Source organism: Balaenoptera borealis, assembly GCF_965194805.1.
Source record: "Balaenoptera borealis genome assembly, chromosome: 15".
Lineage (NCBI taxonomy): Eukaryota > Metazoa > Chordata > Mammalia > Artiodactyla > Balaenopteridae > Balaenoptera > Balaenoptera borealis.
The window spans coordinates 9,657,886-9,674,578 of record NC_138871.1 but is presented as its reverse complement, the minus strand read 5'-3'; the positions used below and the strand labels follow the sequence as shown (position 1 = coordinate 9,674,578).

General features: G+C 52.9%; 1 protein-coding gene across 1 annotated transcript; it reads right to left on the bottom strand.

Annotated features, from left to right (window-relative positions):
* Window positions 1-351: 351 nt before the first annotated feature.
* Window positions 352-16,014, bottom strand: ASTL (astacin like metalloendopeptidase; the record flags this gene model as incomplete). Its single annotated transcript, XM_082357288.1, has 9 exons — window positions 352-1,277; window positions 7,131-7,285; window positions 7,380-7,461; window positions 10,165-10,346; window positions 11,099-11,216; window positions 11,656-11,746; window positions 13,339-13,400; window positions 15,139-15,264; window positions 15,963-16,014. 9 exons carry the CDS (start codon window positions 16,012-16,014, stop codon window positions 946-948), a joined length of 1,200 nt encoding a protein of 399 aa, XP_082213414.1. The 3' UTR covers window positions 352-945.
* Between the last annotated feature and the right edge of the window lie 679 nt (window positions 16,015-16,693).

Below are 16,693 nucleotides of genomic sequence, written 5' to 3'. Positions count from 1 at the left end.
CTGGCATCTCTGGAGACTTCCTTTGCCCCGAGAACAGCCCTCACCGGGGAGGCCAGGAGCCGATGAGGAGCGGGCTTGGCTGAAGGCAGACCAGCAGGGGAACCCGACAGCCCCTTCCCACCTCCCAGGGCCTCCTCGGGCCAAGTCCCCCGGAGGGGCGGGGCGGATGTCGGATAGAGACCAGGTTCCCGGAGACAACAACGCAGGGTGACTGCAGCTTTGGGTCCTGACTTCAGGGTCCTTGTGTTCTGGCCGTTTCCCACGTGCAGTCCTGGAGGGCTGCCACCTCTTTGTCTCCCTGGGCAGCAGGGGAGGAAGTTGGGCTCTGAAAGCCTCCTGGAGAGCAGGGCTGGACGCTTGACTGCAGAGCCACATTCCCAGCACTCAGACGTCAGGGAGCGAGGCTGCTCCCAGGGTCCCAGCCACTGGGTGCCCCTCCCCCAAGGCCGACCCGAGGGAGAGGGAGAGGAACCCTTAGCCCATGCGGGGGGGCTGGGCCTCAACTACAGAAGGGCTCCCAGGGGCCTTCAGGGAGGACCACCCCTCCAGATCCCTGCCCTAGAGCCCTGGAGAGGTCATCTCCCATTCCCAGACTCCCCCAGGGCTGGGGCAGGAGATGGCAGCAGGCAGAGTCAGGAATCCCCCGGCAGGCCTGCCTTCCCCCGACAGACCTAGAGGGTCCCGCTGTCCCCAGGAGCTCTTGGGGGAACATGACAGGGAAGGAAGGGGCAGAGGGAGAGGCTTGGGCCTTAGACAGGGTAGCCAGAGGGGCTGGAAGACAGGGGTGCTGCCTAGAGGGGCCAAGGGTTATACAACCCGGCCACTCTGAGCATAGAACGCCCTCCCCACCTGGGGGCAGAAGCCACAGGCTTGACCTCTGGGTGTCCTTATGAAGCGTTTTCTGGGTGCATGGGCTCCTGGCAGAGCAGGGTTCCCCAGAATAGCCTAGACGATTGCTGGCTGGTCTTCTGCTTCTAGAGATGAGTCTGGGGGTACAGCGGGCACTTGGGCCTGCCAGGACTGCTCCAGGGCAATGCCAGGAACCACTGCTCCAGGTCTTGACCTTAGGGAAGAAGCTGGGGGCTGGGGGGGCCTTGCAGAGGCCTCCACACCAGAACTCCTCAGGGCGGGGGCCTGCCACACACGTGGGCTCTCTTCAGCCCCGAAGCCACTGGGGTCAGGGCTCCTGGATTCTGCCAACAGTGCCTTCAGGAGCTGCTGCAGGTATGGTCTAGAGGCGGGAGTGGGGCTCCTACCATCGCTGTGGGTCTGGAGCCCTAGAGGAGGAAAGATTGGTTACCCCAGAATCACGGAGAGACAGTGTATGGCAGCTGCGAGAGCCAGAGCCCCCTTCAGCCTCAGTCACAGTGACCTAGACCTCAGCTCACAGGATGCGACAACCCGCCATGCTCCTGCTATGCTACTGCCCAATGCCTTCGAGACCCTAACTCCCAACTGCCCCTTAGAGACGAGGACCACAGAGCCATCCCATTCCCTCCCCGCTTGGCCCCAGAGGTCACCAGCAGAAGGTCAGGCCACTGGGATCTTCCATGACCTCCCACCCACACCCCCGGCTGCTCTGATGGTCAAACCCCAGATCTAGCATTGCAGCCCTCGTCACCCAGACCACCCGGGGCTGCTCTGTACAGGGCAACACCTCACCTCTCACCCATATCTGAGGCCTATTCCAGAACCTTTCCTACACTTGCAGCTACGCCCAAACCCAGGGCGTCAGCAGGACACACGTGAGCACCACCAGGCCCGTGTGCTCAGTGGGGTGGGTCTTGCTGGCCCTTCACTGCCCCTCCCGGACCATAGCTGGCTGCCACCGGCTGCTTTGTAAGACTCTTCATTTCAGGCCCAAGTGATCTGCCCAGTCGGCCCCATCCCCCCTTCAGCACTGCCCTCATCCCTGTCAACCCTGCCCACCCACCAAAGGCTTCCCGATGAGCCGTATCTTCCGTGCAAGGACACTGACCAATCTGAGCTGACATGCTTCAACCAGTGACTTCACAGCCCAGTCCCTGCCTGCACCTGCCAAGACCACACCTGCTAAAGTCACGGGTCCCAGCTGCCCACCCTCTGACGGCCGCCTCCTTTACTTCCAGCCCACTCGCTTCAGTATCACGATCCTTCAGCCCCGCTGAGCCCCCGAACCCCTTCTTCTTGCTCCACAACCTCCTCACTTCCAAACCCCTCTCCTCACCTGGCATGGCTTCCACAGCCCTCGGTGCAGCCCCTCCCTTGGAGACATCCGCAGGCGCCTCCCCCTCTGTCAGAGCTGCCCACAACACCCCAGTCCTAGAGGACCAGGTGACTAACCTGCACCACGCCTCTGCCAGCAGCCCAGCACCAGCGGTGGCCCGGCCATGTGTCTTTCACGGGTTTCCTCTCCTGCTCTCCAGTCAGCAGCTCCACACCTTTTCCTTCACATCCATCCTCTTCTCCCCAGCCTCTCGGCTGGAGACCTCACCTCACTCTTTATGCCATCAAAGCCTGGGACGGAGGCCCTCATCTGCACATCAAGATCTGCATGTGGGGCTTCCCTGGTGGCGCAGTGGTTAAGAGTCTGCCTGCCAATGCAGGGGACGCGGGTTCGAGCCCTGGCCTGGGAGGATCCCACATGCCGTGGAGCAACTAGGCCCGTGAGCCACAACTGCTGAGCCTGTGCTCTAGGGCCCACGAGCCATAACTACTGAGCCTGCATGCCACAACTACTGGATCCCGCGTGCCTACTGCCCGCGCTCTGCAACAAGAGAAGCCACCGAAACAACAAAGAGTAGCCCCCGCTCGCTGCAACTAAAGAAGGCCCACACACAGCAACGAAGACCCAACGCAGCCAAAAATAAATAAATAAAATAAATTAAAAAAAAAAAAAAAAAAAGATCTGCATGTGAACTCGGATCTGTTCCCATCTTCTTCCTTCCCATTAGGTCCAAGGAAGCTCCCCAGCTCCCAACAAGAGCAACTCCTCCCTGAATGTTCTAGATATTTTTCTGCCCACACCCCCCCGAATCCATTCCCTCTTCTCCACTGGGTCATTATTTCAGTATCCAAACTTGCTGTGTGTCCACCATCTTGATAAACTTTCCATTGACCCATGACCCCTTCTAGCCACCTCTCAATTCTGTTCCTCATGTTAGTCAAGCCTCAGATAGTTACCCACAAAGCTCTTGCCACATCTCCTTTAATTTTTAAAAAGGTATGTAATGTTTGATATTATACATAGGAAAGAATAGTCTACGAAATGATGCTGGAGCTAGATAGTCACATGCAAAATACATAGGATTAAATCTACATGACCTCAAGTTAGGCAAGTCCTTCTTAGATATGACACCAAAAATACAGTGATAAAAGAATAGATAAGTTGGACTTCACATCAAAATTTTAAATGTCTATATTCAAAGGACACCATCTAGAAAGTTAAACTATAACATGTGAGGAAATATTTCCAAATGATATATCTGATAAGGAACATGTATCTGGAATATATAAAGAACTCCTACAACTCACCAGTAAAAGACAACACAACTGAAAAACGGGCAAAAGAGTTGAACAGACATTTTTCCAAAAATATACAGATGACTGATAAGCACGTAAAGAGATGTTCAAAGTCATTAGGGAAATGCAAATCAAAACTACAATGAGGGGGCTTCCCTGGTGGCGCAGTGGTTGAGAGTCTGCCTGCCAATGCAGGGGACACGGGTTCGAGCCCTGGTCTGGGAGGATCCCACATGCCGCGGAGCAACTAGGCCCATGAGCCACAATTACTGAGCCTGCGCGTCTGGAGCCCGTGCTCCGTAACAAGAGAGGCCGCGATAGTGAGAGGCCCGTGCACCGCGATGAAGAGTGGCCCCCGCTTGCCACAACTAGAAGAAAGCCCTCGCACAGAAATGAAGACCCAACACAGCCATAAATAAATAAATAAATTAAAAAAAAAAAAAAAAACTACAATGAGGGACTTCCTTGGTGGTCCAGTGGTTAAGACTCTGCGCTCCCAATGCAGGGGGCCCAGATTCGATCCCTGGTCAGGGAACTAGATCCCGCATGCTACAACTAAGAGCCCGCACACCACAAATAAAAAGAGCCCACACACAGCAGCGAAGATCCCCCGTGCTGCAACGAACACCTAGCACAGCCAAATAAATAAATAAATTTTTAAAAAAAAAAAAAAACTACAATGAGATACCACTTCACACTCACTTGCGGTGGTTATAATCAGAAGAATAAGTGTTGACATGGGCTTGCCGAAAGTGGAACCTTCATACGTTGCTGGTAGAAATGAAAAATAGTGCAGCCAATTTGGAAAACAATTTAGCAGTTAAATATGGAGTCACCAAAGGACCCAGATATTCCACTCCTAAGTATATATCCAAAGGAAAAGAAAATATATGTCCACATAAAATCTTATACATGAATGTTCACAGTACCATTATTCATAATAGCCTAAAAGTAGAAATAACCCAAATAGCCTTTGATAAATGGATAAACAAAATGTGGTATATCATTCAACAACAAAAATGAATGAAGTATAGCTGACCCTTGAACAACACAGGTTTGAACTGCATGGGTCCACTTATACGTGGATTTTTTTTTTCCAGTAAAATATTCTGCAGTACTACACGATACATGGTTGGTGTATCCAAGGATGCGGAGGACTGACTGTAAAGTTATAGGCAGATCTGACTGCACGAGGGTCAGCACCCCTAATCCACGGTGACCAAGGGTCAACTGTACTGATACACACGACAACATGGATGAACCTTGAAAACATGATGCTAAGTGAGGAAGCCAGTCACAAAAGATCACATACTGTATGATTCCATTTATATGAAATGTCCAGAGTAGGCAAAACTATAGAAACAGGATGTAGATTAGTGATTGCCTATGGCTGGAGTTGGGGGTACACACATGCAACAAGACCTAGGAGTAGGTTCATGGGGTATATACACTTCAACTTCATAAGATATCAGATTGTATTCCAAAGTGGTTGCAGCGATTTACACTCTTATAGCAGAGTATGAATGTTATCATTGCTTCATATTCTTATTAGTATTTGGTAGTATCTGACTTTTAAATTTCTACCAATTTAGGGGGTATAAAAAGGTACTGTGGTCTTTATTTGCATTTCCCCAATTATTAATGATGTTGAATATCTTGTGTTTCCCAATTTGGTTTCTTCTGTGAATTGCTTGTTAAGTCTCTTGCCCATTTTTCTACTTTGTGGGTTTTTTTCTTACTAAGTTCTAAAAGTTTTTTTTTTTATATACTTTGAGTACAATTAGTTACAAAAATTCTCTTCTGATCTGTAACTTGTATTTTCACTTTTATGTCTTTTAATAAATAGTATTTATTATGATCAATGTAGTTGGATTTTTTAATTTTTCCAGCTTTGTCTCATGTTGCCTGTCTTATATGAAAAAATCCTTACCTATTCCAAGGTCATGAAGACATTTTACTATATTTTCTTCTAAAAAGTTACAGAGTTTTTTTTGGTTTACATGGAAGTCTTGTATACAACTAGAATTTCTGTGCATGATGAATTAGGAATTCATTTTTTTAAATGAATAACTAGGGACTTCCCTGGTGGCACAGTGGTTAAGAATCCGCCTGCCAATTCAGGGGACACAGGTTCGAGCCCTGGTCCGGGAAGATCCCACATGTGGTGGAGCAACTAAGCCCGTGCACCACAACTACTGAGCCTGCGCTCTAGAGCCCGCGAGCCACAACGACTGAGCCTGTGCACCACAACTACTGAGCCTGCATTCTAGAGCCCACGAGCCACAACTACTGAAGCCCGTGTGCCACAACTACTGAAGCCCACGCACCTAGAGCCCGTGCTCTGCAACAAGAGAAGCCACTGCAATGAGAAGCCGGCGCATGGCAACAAAGAGTAGCCCCTGCTCGCCGCAACTAGAGAAAGCCCACACACAGCAACAAAGACCCAACACGGCCAAAAATAAATAAATAAAGTTTTTAAAAATAATAAAAAAATAAAATGGATAACTAGTTGTCTTTAGAGCTATTTAATGGCTACCCTATTCTTTCCCTAGTGATCAATGCCCCTTTATCAAGTGTCCACTTCTGAGGAGGATTCATTTCTGAACTCTCCATTCTGTTTCAGTGGGCAATTATCTACGCTTGTACCAATGCTACACGTTTATATAAAGGTATTTTATATACATTCTGTGTACATATATGAATATATGCGTTTATACATTTATATGCTATATATTTATATATATAAAGACATTTTATAATCTACATAACTTCATGTCTGCTAGGGCAGTCCCTCCACTTTTTTCTCTTCAGGAGTGTCTGGGCTATCATTGGCCTTTTGCGTTTTTAATACAGATTTTAGACTCACTTGTCAAGATCTCCAAACTTATTGGGATTTTCAGCGGGAATTTATTGAGTCTGTAGATCAGTAGAGAATTACATTTTTATATTGTCTTCCTTTTAATATGATACATCTCTGTATTTACTTAAGTATTCTTTAATGATTGTAATAAGGTTTTTTTCCATAAAAGTTTTATATAGCTTCTGTCAGATTTACTCCTTAGGACTTTATCTTCACTATTATAACAGTATCTTTAAGAATTATGTTTTCTAACTATTGACATACAGAAATAAAACTGATTTCTATATATTGATTATATTTACTTTTTAAAATTCTTATTAGTTCTAGTAATTTGTTTATAGATTGCTACTTTCAATGTAGTCATCTATGAATAGTGGCAATTTTTGCTTCCTTCCCGAACCTCAGACTTTTAATTTTGTCGTACCACAATGGCTACACTACATTGTTGAATAGATGGGACAATAGTGGAAAAACTTGTCTTGGTCCCAATTTTAATGTTTTGACATTAAAAATGAGTTTTGCTCTGAGTTTTTGGTAGGTACGTTAAAGTTAAGAAAGTGACCTCTATTCCTGTATCTAACAGTTTTATAATCGTCAGTGAGGGTTAATTTTTTCACGTGCTTTTTCTGCATCTCCTGTGGTGAGGCCCTGGTGATCTGCCCCTGCTCACCTCTACAGCCTCACCTCCTAGCACTCGACCCTCGCTGACACCACCTCAACACAGGAGCCTCCTTTGGCTCCCCAAATCACTCTGTCCCCTGTCACTCACCTTTTGCACGGGGGTCATGGCCAAGCGGGCTGCAGTCATAAAACCTGAGGACCCGTGCGATGTCAGAGGTGCTCAGGTTCCATCGCTGGCCAATTTGGACGCTGGGGGCCCAGAGTGGCGTGATGGTGGGCATCCCGCGCCGGCTGAAGGCGAGCCTGAAACCCAAGCAGGCAGGGGCCTGAGTCCAGACCACGGCAGGAGCTGGCACGGCAGCGCAGAGGGAAGGAAGCAAGGAAAGGGGGTCCTCACCTCCCATAGTGCATCACTGACGAGTAGTCATAGGGCACCAGCATGTTGCTGCTCCGAGATTTGATGAAGTTCATTTCAAAGCCTGAAAAAATACTTGGCGATGTGGGAAGAGGGCCAGGGGAGGAAGGGTAGGTGATAGGGGCTTTCTGGAAATGTACAACCTACCTGAGCCTAGGGGTCCAAAACTACAGCCAGATGTGCATCTCCCCACCCCCGCCATTGATCCCTGATCCCTGTCTCCTCTGTGCCCTGGGAGGGTTCCAGACCTGCACCAGCTGATGTGCAAGCACAGGGACTTGGTGGCTGGCCCGCCATCGCCTCCTAAGACTTCTCTCCACCTCTTTCTCCTCCTCTCAAGCTCACCTTGTATGAGACTATCTTTATACGACCTGCAGCTTCCACGAAGTCACACGCTGCTCAGAGTGTCTTGGACGCCCCCTACCGGCGACATAAAGTGCCTACTCCCCACCCCAGCCTTAGAGGCCCTTGAGCCCATCACTTGCGGATATCCCGTTCCCAGAAGCAAAGCCACCTGCTCTCCCTGCCTCGGGCCAACAGCACCCGCACCCTACCTCCACCCCCAGGTGTGGAGTCCAGCCCTTCGCCATCGGCCAGAGCACCTGCTTCTCCCTGTCACTTGGCTCCTCCAGGCCTGGGAGGGGCTAGGTTCCCTCCCTCAACTCCTGCCCCTCACAGTGAGCTTCTAAAAGAAGAGCTGCACCCTCCAAACCCCCCAGGCCCAGCCAGCCACCTCCACACCCACCCATGGTCACCAGCAGCCTCCTTACCACTAAAATGGAATTCCAACCCCTTTACATCCCATCACCTGCCTGAAAACACCTGCCCAGTAGAGGGCTTAGTTCTCCCTTTTAAAAACGTTTAAGTTATTAAACATAATTTTGGATAGGCAATAGATTCATTTGGTTCAAAAATCAGAAAACGTTAAGATTCATAATAAATCTCCCACTCCATCCCCCTGCTGAGTCTCCGCCTCCCCACCTCCAGTTAATTACTGTTATTAGTTTGCATATTTTAGCAGTTTGTTCTGTACATATTAACTAAGTACAAATGTATTCTCATTTTTGTCCATTCTTAAGCAATTTTTTCCATTAGGGTAGCTGGTGTTTAACTTGTTTTATTGTTAAGAAACAAAAGCAAAACAGCTTTTCAGTTTATTAGTGCTGTTTGTTGTCTAACTCATTAATTTCTGCTTTTACCTTCAGTAATTCCCTCCTGCTTTCATTTTTTTCTTAACTTGGATTGAAATGCCTAATCTGTTCTCTATGTTTATTGATGTAAGTATTTGTCTACACGTTTTCCCTGTGCATTGCTTTAGCTAGGAACCATTGGTTCTAATGTGTTTTCATGTTTTAAGAATTCCTGCAATTTCTTTTACTTCATAGCTAAAAGAAAGGTTTGTTGGTTTTTAAATTTTAATTTCTAGTTGGATAACCTTTTTCATTTTGATTTATTATTAGTTTCTACTTTTTACATCATGATCAAAATGTTTGTATTAACTCTACTTTTTCAAATTTGAAGTTCTTATGGCTATCATAAGTTTTTACAAGAATTCCATGAACACTTACTTAAGCTTTTTTTTTTTTTGGTCGCACCATGACCAGGGATTGAACCCGTGCCCCTGGAGTGGAAGCGCAGGGTCCTAACCACTGGGCCACCAGGGAAGTTCCTCCATGAGCACTTAAAAGGACTAGAGTCTATTTTCAGGCTATGGTGTCACTGTCTCCTCCCCACTTCCCTAGAGTAATCTCTGATCTCAAGCTCCAACCTCCGTCCCCCTGAGAGGTGCCACCCATCTTCCCATCCCCTTCTTGGGGTGGAGGGGGCATCCATGCATGCATCTCGGGCTCCACCCCTGACCATTTCACCTGGCTAACCCCACAGCAGCAGCAAAGGCGCTCACCCCAGAAGCCTCCGCTTACAGGAAGCCTTCCAAACCTTCTTCTGTTTCCATACCCCCAGACCCAAGTCCTCACTTACCTCCTCTGCTCCCCTCCCTCACGAAGCGATTGTCTGGACTCCCCTCACCTCCTGCAGCAGGCTGTCCCCCTCTGCCAAAGGTCAGGGTCCCCGCATTGCTGGAGTCAGATCCCCGGCACCGTACCCCGCACCCAGCTGCTGCTCTCTGGCATTCAGTGCAGTGGCCCACTCCCCAGACCAGCCTCAGCTTTCCCACTGCCACCTTTTACAGGCTGGCCTCCCTGTACTTTCTGTCCCAGGTGCCCATCAGCACCCGTCTCACACACACCGAGCCCCACAGGGCTGCCCTGCGCCTCTTGCGTCTGACACTTGGCCCACTACCGCCAGGACTTCTGTCTCGGCTCAGCGCCCCAGCTGGAACACGGTCTCTGCCCCGACTCCACACAGCAGTGTCCAGAGCATGAGGGGCAGCTGGTTGAGTATGAGTGAGCAAGATTCCTAAGACCATCAACTCCATCCCCAGGTAACTACCAGTGTCCATGAAGAGAAACGAGGCACAGAGCAAATCACTGCCCTAGCTCAGGGTAACTGTGGGTGGCAGTGAAGGCTCAGGGCCCAGAGCTGCAGCATCTGGACTATTCTCCAGGTCTCGGAGGCAAGCAGGAACCCCACCTTCCCCATGGGAGACAGGCAGGGAGTGGGGAAGATGGACGACCACTCCCAAATAGCCGGGCAACTCCTCAGGCCTGGACCATGCCTCCTGCCACCTTCTCCCAGCAGGACTACCTCTCCCACCCCCCCCACCCCCACCCCCTGGCCTAGCCTGGCCTTTCACAACCCGGCTCACCTGGGAGGATCTCATTCCAGTTGACACGGATGTAGCGGTCCCGGTCGGCTCGCGAATGCTCGTGCCAGAAGCCCAGCACGTGCATGAGCTCGTGCAGGACGATGCCCGGGCCCCTCTGGAGACAGCTGGGCCCCAGGGATACCACTTGCATCCCTCCACTGCGCCCTATGCTCGAGAAGCACCTGCAGGGCCGTGAGAGTGCTGGGTGGGCACCAGCCCAGAGAATCTGCAGACCCAGGACCCTCACCCCTCCTCCCAAGACCTGGGATAAGTGGGCACCAACAGCTAGTCCCCATCCTGGGCTCTAGTCCCGAGCCTGCTGGCCCCAAGTCCCCTTACTGCCTGGCCCTCTGCGAACCCCCTTTCCAGCCTGCACTGCGAGGCGTTGGTGGGAGCCGATACTAACATGGATGACGGAAGCAGCTCGTTACGTGAATGTCCCCACGTGGGGAGCCCCAAGTCAAAGCTCTCACCCACATTCTCTTAGGCCCCTAGCAAGCTAGGAATGCAGTATTGCCACCACCCCCATTTCAGAGAGAAGGCAGAAGGGGCTCAGAAGTTAAGGGGCTTTCCAGAGTCACCTGGTTCCTGCACTGTGGAACCCAGATCGGAGGCCAGGTCTGTCTCATGAAACCTGCACTCACTCCCCAGGCCACAAAATCTCCCCAGAGATGGAGCTGAGGGCTCTTTAAAGGAGAATCGAGCACCTCCTTGCCCACGTCTCCTCCACCTCCTGCCCTGAGCATCTGTAGGTCCAGCTCGCACTGGGCAAACCACTCAGATGGGCAGGGGTACTCTGGACCCGGGACAGAGGCCCAGACACAGGTTTTTGACAACAGCTTTGTTAATTCCAGGCTGAACTGAAGACAGCTGTGGCTCTCATCCTGCACATGCACGAGTACACACACTTGCACACATACCCGGAAGCACTTACCCAGACATGGGGACGATGGAAATGAAGTCCCTCTGGCCCTCGTAGGCAACAAACCTGATGCACGTGAAGCGTTCAAACTCAGCAAACGCCTCCAGGATGACTTGGCGGCTGGGCTTATCTGGAGAGGAGACACCCTGGCTGATGCCCCAGCCCAGCCCCTAGAGCCCTCGCAGCCCCCTGGAAGTCTGCACTTGGGGAGGAAACCAAGCTTCAGATCACTCCCCCAAAATGGAATGTCTAGAAAGGGCAGTGCGATGGTGTGGGGAGAAGAAAGCAGGGTTCCAGACAGACCCTGGCTGTGCGACCTTGGGCAGATCACTGTCCTCTGGACCATTTGGTCTTGAAATGGATCAGACAGTCCCTAGATGTACCTTTCCCATCAGCTCCTCCAGGATTTTAACCTCCCAGCTCAGGGGCCAGCAGGGATAGAAGCGCTTCTGGTAGAAGGGCTACTTGGGTGGTAGCGGTAGAAGGGGCGCAGAGATGCAGGGGAAGAGGGAACAAAAACCCAGAGAGGAGCCTGGGCTGCATTGGGAATGAGGGGCTGGCTCACTCACCATACTTGCTGGAGAGCAGGAAGGGGACCTCCACTACGCCGCCGTTCTTGGGCCACTTGTTGTTGGTCGCCGAGAACAGCCGGAAAGGACTCTGAGGAGAGAGGGCGGCTCAGGGACCCAGGTCAGCCAAGCTTCCTGCCCCCAAGGGTGCCACACCTCCAGCCATGGGAGCCCGAAAGATGTGAGCAGCAGACCCCCCTGGGAACATGAGGGTGGCTGGTCATTAGAAGTGGGATAGAAGCTGGGAAGTCAGCGGGCCAGCTCCGTGAGTTACGACGCACAGCACAACCCTTTCTTCTACATAACACAGAACTTACAACTTATTCTATCAAGAAGAGAAACAAGACAAAAGGAAGAGGCTGGGGCTTCCCTGGTGGCGCAGTGGTTGAGAGTCTGCCTGCCAATGCAGGGCACACGGGTTCGAGCCCTGGTCCGGGAAGATCCCACATGCCGCGGAGCAACCGGGCCCGTGAGCCGCAACTACTGAGCCTGCGCGTCTGGAGCCTGCGCTCCGCAACAAGAGAGGCCGCGATAGTGAGAGGCCCGCGCACCGCGATGAAGAGTGGCCCCCGCTTGCCGCAACTGGAGAAAGCCCTCGCACAGAAACGAAGACCCAACACAGCTAAAAATAAATAAATAAACTTGAAAAAAGGCCACAAGCAAAATTATTCAAAAAAAAAAAAAAAGAAGAGGCTGGCTAGGAATCCCAGCACCCCAGGGGGCCTAGTTCAGAGGGCTCAGCCCCACCAGCAGCGCCCCCCCACTCCTTCCTGGAGCACAGCAGCCCACAGAGCTCCTCTGAACCTGCAGGTGGGAAGATGGGGACACGGTCCTCCTCGGGCTGATTCTAAGGCAACACCCATGGCCTTAGCAACTTTCTTTATTCTTCTGCCAACTCTGAAGCCTGGGCTTCAGAGCACCCCAGCACGTCCTGCCCCACTGGTACCAAAGGTTTTACTGGATCCTGCTTTTACCCCCGGCACTCACTGGGTAACTGGGAACAGGGGCCTTGCGCTGCCCCGGGGGTTCCCGCCCTGCCCCAGGCTGGCCTTCAGTCTTCGGCCCAGCCTTATGCTGTGCCATCAGTGGACAGCCTCAGACCTTGCTCACGCCAGGCCACTGTCCTATTCAGGAGACTTCTGCCCACCCTCGCCCCAATTTAGGCAAGTGTCTCCTAAAAGATGGCAATGCAAGTCGCCCCGATTCCCATCCAGGCTTCTCCCTTTCTGAGCCTGCCCCCACCCCTGGGCAGGATGGTTTCTGTGTTACTTCTTGTTCCGTCGTCCCGAGACCATCGCTCCCACCCCCGATGTTCCCCACAAACACCTCCCTATAGCCCCACCAGCCACTCTGCCAACCTGTGCTTACCTCTTCCTTTGTCCCGATACTCCCTGAGCACCTCCCCCGGGTAGGGTAGCAAGCTGGGTCTTGAAGGTCCAAACCCCCTCCTTCAGGAAGCCCTCTCAGGCTGACTGCTGCCACCACCCCAGAAGTCACCCTCCCTCAGGCTGGCTTATTCCTAACAGAACATTCGCTCTGACTTTGGCAAGAAGAGCTACGAGCAGCAAAGATGGATCCCTCACACGTCACCCCCCCGTGATGCCAAGGGGTGGACTCAAAGGCCTCTGACACTACCTGTGAGGTTATTTACACCCACGTGTGTGCACGCACGTTCACACTCACCGGCCGGAGGATGTCCCCCTCGAGGAGGAAGCTGCTCTCTGGGGTTTCCTCTGGGATGAGCCCTGGGAAGGAAGGGAGGGGCGCGTGTGGGTCCATGCCCTCCACAGCACAGACTCGAGGACAGGCCCAGGAGAGACCTTGGCTGCCAGGCCAAGCAACCCCAGGGTCTGTCCTCCTTCGGGCTCTGAGGCCGTCACACAGGCAAGTGACCTCAGGCAAGTCACACAGCCCCTGGGTCCCAGTCTACAAACGTGTGCAACGCTTCTCAGCCTGATCGCACCCTTCCCCTGCTCAGACGGTGCACTTCTCCTGAGATCCACACAAGCCAGGTCCAGGGACTTCCCTGGCGGTCCAGTGGTTAGGACTTCACGCTTCCACTGCAGAGGGCACGGGTTCGCTCCCTGGTCAGGGAACTAAGATCCCGCATGTGAGCCCATGGCGTGGCCAAAAAAAAAAAAAAAAAAAATCCAGTCCCAGCTCCTGCGTCTGAGGCCCTCTGCTCTCAGGAAGACGCCATTTCTTCCAGCTGTCTTCATCCTCCGCTCCAGCCCGAGCCACACTCCTCAGAACACGCTCTGGGCTCTCCCGTCCCACCTCACCCTCTACCCATCGGTGTGATACTCAGGACCCTTACAGTGGCAAGTGACAGAAACGCCAGCCTGCACCACCATAGGAGGGTGGGTACTGGCTCCCGCCCTCCCCTTCCCCCCTCCCCCTCCCTCCAACCCCGTTTTCTGCCACAGCTGGCAGCCCTCTCCACAGCCTCTTTACTAGGATATCAGCCCCAGCAGGAATCTTAGAAGAGTGCCTGGCATCCTGGAGGTCGGGTTCCCCAGAAGCAGAGCCTGAGCCAGGGGGCCATCTGCAGGTGACTGACGGTGGGCGCAGGGAGAGCTGGAGGGCGCTGCGGAAGAGCCCCAGCCGGACCCATCGGAGCTCTGGACCCCAAGTGGCACCACAGACTTATCCCACCTGGAGGCATGGGGCCAGACCCACGTCCTGTATGAGTCGCTGTGGCTGGGCCGCCCTGGGCAGGGGAGGGCATAGCTTCCCAGGCCTCCCTGGCTGAGGGTCTCCAGCTGCGAGGCCTTAGCAGCCAACATTCCCGGCAGCTGGGGAGGGTGTAAGCCTCCCGGTAAAGGGCTTTATGGCCGGTACTACACTAGGCTCACAGGTAGTTGGGCCACCAGCAGCCCTAGCAGAGAGAATCCTCCACAGCAGCTGGAAAGCAAATCCCCAGGCAGGGAGGCCTGAGACTCACACTTCCTGGTCTTTGGACCTCCCCCCCCCAACCCCCCACCCCCCCCCACCGCCAGCGCCTCACACCTGCAGGTCATCCTGCACCAGTTGGCTGATCTGTTTCCAAACAGCCACTAATGACTCTATTCAACGCCAGACCTGGCCTGATAAAAGTACGGGGCCCTCCATTTTTTTTTTTTATAAACCTCTGGTTTTCCCCCTTCTTATAAAAGTAACAACCCAGTAGAGAAGATGCAGAAAAATAGACTTAAGAAGTTGCCCGTGATGGTGGTGGTGGGATGAATTGGGAGATTGGGATTGACATATATACACCAGTATGTATAAAACAGATAACGAATAAGAACCTGCTGGATAAAAAATAAATAAAATTCAAAAAAAAAAGAGAAGCTGCCCGTGGAGCCATTACTCTCCAAGACCCACTAAGAAAGCCGGCTCATTTCCTCCCAGCTTCTTCTGCTCTCTGAGCATTCAGCACAGTTTTCACACGCCACACGGACAACTTCATACCCCAAACCCCAAGAGAAGACACAGTGCCCTCACCTTGGTTAATCGCAGGGATGTCCTTATCCCAAGACGTCTGGGTCTCCTCAGGGGTGAGGTCTTCTGAGAATCTGGTCCCACAGACTCCTGAGCAGCGAGAGGCCGAGGGCACTCCTAGGATGAAACCTGGCCCAGACACACAGGTACATATGCACGATGGCCAGAGTGCCCCCAGTGGTGACACAGGATGACAGGACATGGGGTGGGGTGGGAGTGGGGTGTCAGACGGCAAGACCCAGGCCCTTCACAAAGATAGGTCTCCAGGAGGGAGTCCTGGGAGCCCTCCTGGCCTCCCCTGTCAGCCCCACCTGCTGCTGAAGCCTGAACAACTTTGAGGAAGGAGCTCCCTTAGCGGGACCAAGACTGGACTTCAAAAGGCAGCCCCTGGCTCTGGGAAGTCTGGGTGTGTATGAGGCGGGGGAGGGAGCAAGAAGGAGGAAGATAGGGACAGACCTCAGTCTCCAACGCTGACAGCTGGGTGCGGGCTAGCCTCAGACCCTGCCCCCTGCCCCGCTCGTCAGCCCAGGGGTCTGGAAATGGGCTCAGCCTGGGCAAGCCTGGCATGGCCAGCAGAGCATGAACGCCTGGAGTGTCACTCCTGCCCTCTCCTGCCAGGCAGGCCCTCTGCTCCCAGCGTCCTCAGGAGGTCCTCCCCGGGCCCCCCAGGAGCTGGTTTCTAGGAACATCCCTGGAAGCCCGTTCTCTGAGCCATGCAGATCAATTCACATCCTTTGCGGGCTCCAGCCACACCCTCTGGCCGCCCCCAGGACTCCGCAGGCTAGAACCAAAACGACAGGGGCAGTAGGGCGAGGCAAACCACTTACCCGGCAAAGAGAGCAGAACTAGCACCCACGGCCAGAGGCCTCCCATGCTCATGCTGCCGGAGATGGGCCGCTCTGGCCCCTCAGCTAGCAGGAGCACCAATTCCCACGAGATGAGGCAGCCTAATTACAAACTTATGGTCAACGCTCCCCCCCCTTAAATAGAAGCTTTTCCAGCCCTCACCTGCAGCCCCTCCCAACCAACCCCACCTGCAGCCCCGCCCTCTCCTATCTGGGCTTCGCCTCGCAGCCCAGGCCCGAGCCTTCCGGACCCTGGTCAGATCCTTCCCGGCTTGGCTGAAGTGGGCGAGAGGTGGGGAGGAGCCACGCACTAGGCACCCTGCGGGGGGTCCCACTTGGGGGTGTATCTCTTCGCAGGTCCCCTCCCACCACCAGGGGGCAGAGAAACGTCGCAGAAAAGTGAGAGACGGCAATGCTGGGTGGAACCTCATCCTCAAACCTGGGGAGGCCCCTTTCCTGCCCCTGCCCTATGCTCAGACGTGGGGAAGACTACCTGAGACCCTGAGGCGCCCCCAGTCTGACTGTGGAAGGAGGAAAATGTCACTACGTTTTTATAAGCTTTTATTGTAGTATACATACAGAACAGTAAACAATCACAAGAGCAGGGAGCAGTGAAACTCACAAACTGAACACCAGGGACAACCAGCGCCTCCAGAGAAGCCTGCCTTGTGGAAAAGTGGAACTTCTGGATACCTAGACCCTCACATGGGTGC